Source organism: Cebidichthys violaceus, unplaced genomic scaffold (assembly GCF_023349555.1).
Source record: "Cebidichthys violaceus isolate CVI_PGR_0920_01 unplaced genomic scaffold, fCebVio1.0.p SCAF_10, whole genome shotgun sequence".
Lineage (NCBI taxonomy): Eukaryota > Metazoa > Chordata > Actinopteri > Perciformes > Stichaeidae > Cebidichthys > Cebidichthys violaceus.
In genome coordinates this window covers 12,478,102-12,481,414 of record NW_027176263.1, presented here as the reverse complement: position 1 = coordinate 12,481,414, position 3,313 = coordinate 12,478,102, and the positions used below count along the sequence as shown (strand labels likewise).

Genomic DNA, 3,313 nt, shown 5'->3' with positions numbered 1-3,313 from the left:
TAGGACGTCTGTCTGTCTGTCTCTCTCTCTGTCTCTCTCTCACACACACTCTCTCTCTGTCTGTGTCTCACTCTCTCTCTCTGTCTCTCTCTCTGTTTCTCTCTCTGTCTCTCTCTGTCTGTCTCTCTCTCTCTCTGTCTCTCTCTCTGTCTCTCTCTCTCGCTCTCTCTCTCTCTCTCTCTCTCTCTCTCTCTCTCTGTCCTCGTGTTTTGTGTTTGCCATGACATCTGCCACGTTTGACACTCTGGGCTCAAGCACAGTTAGGATAGAGCAACTGAAACTGGCATTAGCTGGACTTTGAATGATTACTCACACAGAGATTGAAGTTGACAGCTGAAATGTATTCATAAAGGGTTCAGTCACTCAATGTTCTTTTTGTTTTTTTTCTGCGTTGCAGGTTTGAGGCTAAGAGGCGATGGGAAACCAAAAGCAACATGGGCTTCATGTGACAAACGCGGAGGAGAACGACTCGCTGTTTTCAGTTTTGTTTTTTAAGTCAATTTGAAAAAAGCAGCAGGTTTTTTTTTAATGTCGAACCGATCCTGTTTCTTTTTATTCTCTTTGTATATTTTGAAGACTTGAGTGAGTGAGTGAGTGTGTGTGTGTGTGTGTGTGTGTGTGTGTGTGTGTGTGTGTGTGTGTGTGTGTGGGGGGGGGGGGGGGGGGGGGGGGGTAGTCACACAGTTGACTGAGGAAAAACCAATCCAGTGGGTACAAGAGAGAGAGAAAATTATGGAGCATTCAAATTAATTCCTAAGGCGCCCATTGGTGTCTGCATTGTGTTATTTTTCATTACATTTCAGTGATTTGAGTGTTCTGGCCTCCCCCCCCCTTCAAATTAAATCTGGTGTACATTACTGGATGATGCGTTTATTTATTGCTGTAAAGTGGGTTAATCATGAAGGCGCTCCTTTTCTTCTTCCAAGGGAGAGAAAGGAAAGATTAGGGCCCTAATGCAATGTACAGGATAATGTGCGATAGGATTTGGGAGAAGAAAATGAAATTTGGCTGCTGTAAACAGTGTGTGAGCAGTTGTAAACTGGAAGTTGAGTGAACGTTTTGGGCGGGGAGGGGGGGGGGCCAGACATGAAACGGAGGCTTTGCTGTTGGCCCTCACCCATGTTGGGAGACGAGCTATTGTTTCTCAGCCCGAACAACATCTCCAAGCCTACACTCGCTGCTCATTGTGCGATGAGCTCTCTTCAGCATCCGTAAACTCCTCGATTCCTCTCGCCGTCACTTTGATCTTTTTCGATCTTGCAGCATTTGCCTCCGCAGCCGCTCGCGCTTCATCCAGATTCCAGGAAGTGTTAATTGCAAACAGCATGCAAAAGAAGCATGAGCATGATAATTACTTTTATTCATAATGCCTGCTTCTATGCGGGTTTTTTTTGTGTTCCCCCCCGCCCCCCAACCATAGAAAATGATTGCTTTGCTTCAAGGTAATGAGAATTAAAATTAATCCCACCTAAGTTGTTTGCATTGCACATATTTGGGCATTTTGTCCCCTGGTGAGGAGCAGCGTTCTCATAGCTTTGCTGTGTTGGCTGAAACAGGACGAGGTAAAAAAATAAATAAAAATGAACTAAACATCAGAAATAAAAGTTTGTGGGCAGTTCATGACACAAAAAACCTGAGCTGAACAAAGCTAGATATGACACGAGCACGCAAAACATGCTGAAATCTGAAGAAAACCAAAAAATTCTGCTTTTCCATCATTTCACGTCCAAAGCGACTCACACGACTGTGTGTCTGAGCGGCTGTCAGTCGGTGAGAATTGGTGCTAATTAAACTATTAATTATCTCTGTAATGAGACGCGAGTTAAAACTGCGTTAAGCACATCAAAGGACAACGTGGGATTTCTTCACTTTGATGACTGCTATGAAAAATATATCTTGACTGAGGAGTGAGGAAACATCACAGATGCTTCATTAACGGGACAGAAAGTAGTCGAATTTCAGAGCCTTCTGGAGCTTTGGGGTTTATGAGTCTGTTTTTTTTTTTTTCTTTACAGGTGTGTATTGCACATTCGACAACTTAAGAACTTTTCAAGAAGCTTTTCTTCAGTGTTACATGTATCATCTCAATGGAAGAACAAAAAGCATCTGAGAATATGTGATATCCATATGTAGAAGCCATATGCCATTTTTTTTTCTTTTTTTAAAGCTACTAGTTGTCGGTGAACATGTTTAGCACCGCGCCATATCAATAGCATCTCACTTTATTAATCTCTAGGAACACAGGACGATGCCCTCAGCAGAGATGATTCTGCGTTTAAGCTGGAAAATCCACTTCCCCCTCATCGTCGTGGTGAGGAGCTTTTCACTAGTCTCTTCCTGGAGGCCCGTCTTAGCCCCCTGACCTGGGCTGATTTGTTGTGAAACGCAGAGACACACTCCTTGGGCACATGTCGAAGCCACTTCTAGGAAAAGTGTTTGTTGTGTGGAGTGGGGGGGGGGGGGGGAGAGAGTGTAAAAAAACAACAACAATCCCATTAAATGGTTGGAAAGCTGCTGTTGTATGAAAGGGAACATATGTTGTGTGGTAACGCGACATCGGCACTATCACTTGCTGCTATCGCCGGCTAGGAGAGGATTAACTCCATCTCTGAGATGCAGCTGATAAAGGCAGCGCTGAAAACACACGTCACGGAGCGGGTGCATCAGACGTGGCAGTGTTGCTTTGTCTCGTTTTTATTATAACACAATAGCTGCTACGGTGTGTTTTATCCTCTAACTGCAACTTGTTACACTTGCCATCGTTGAATTTCCCATGTGTTAATTAAAGGTTTCAATCATTATTACATTTATAAAATGTTTTACCTTCACGAGGGTACCGTCGATTTTCAAGGGAACGTACTTTTCATGGAGGATATTTTATGCTTGTTCCCATCGGTGAACTACCGTACGGCGGCTCTGAGGGGAAAAACACAACCGCATTATATTCACCTTCTTAAAAAAAAAACAATAAACACGTTTCACAGAAAACACTGACTTTCTGAAAGCACAACAAAACAAATTATTTAGACAAACAAAAAATTTACGAAAACAATTTTTTTAAACACTTCAGAAATCACATCATTAAATGTTTCATTGCCAACATCAATGCTAAACTATGTTGTGTGTTGTGAGTGAAGTGTTCTTGCCAATGTTGTTGTGTTTTGCACCTCTAGGCCACCGTAGGATTGTTGCTTTCCATATATGTGATATCGTGTAAGTCCCGAGCCCATCGCAGTACACAAGGTATATTTGTACCTTCCTCTCAAAGCAACGCATCGCGTGAGCGACAGGCAGTGTGGATGTTGACATATTC

At 43.0% G+C, this 3,313-nt stretch overlaps 1 protein-coding gene across 1 annotated transcript in view; it reads left to right on the top strand.

Annotated features, from left to right (window-relative positions):
• The window catches only part of fam204a (family with sequence similarity 204 member A), a 15,874-nt gene extending 15,284 nt beyond the window's left edge, over positions 1-590 (top strand). The window contains exon 7 of the mRNA XM_068718781.1: positions 577-590. Coding sequence (XP_068574882.1) covers positions 577-590 — 14 coding nt within the window. The remainder of the gene's footprint in view (positions 1-576) is intronic.
• The last annotated feature ends 2,723 nt before the right edge of the window (positions 591-3,313 follow it).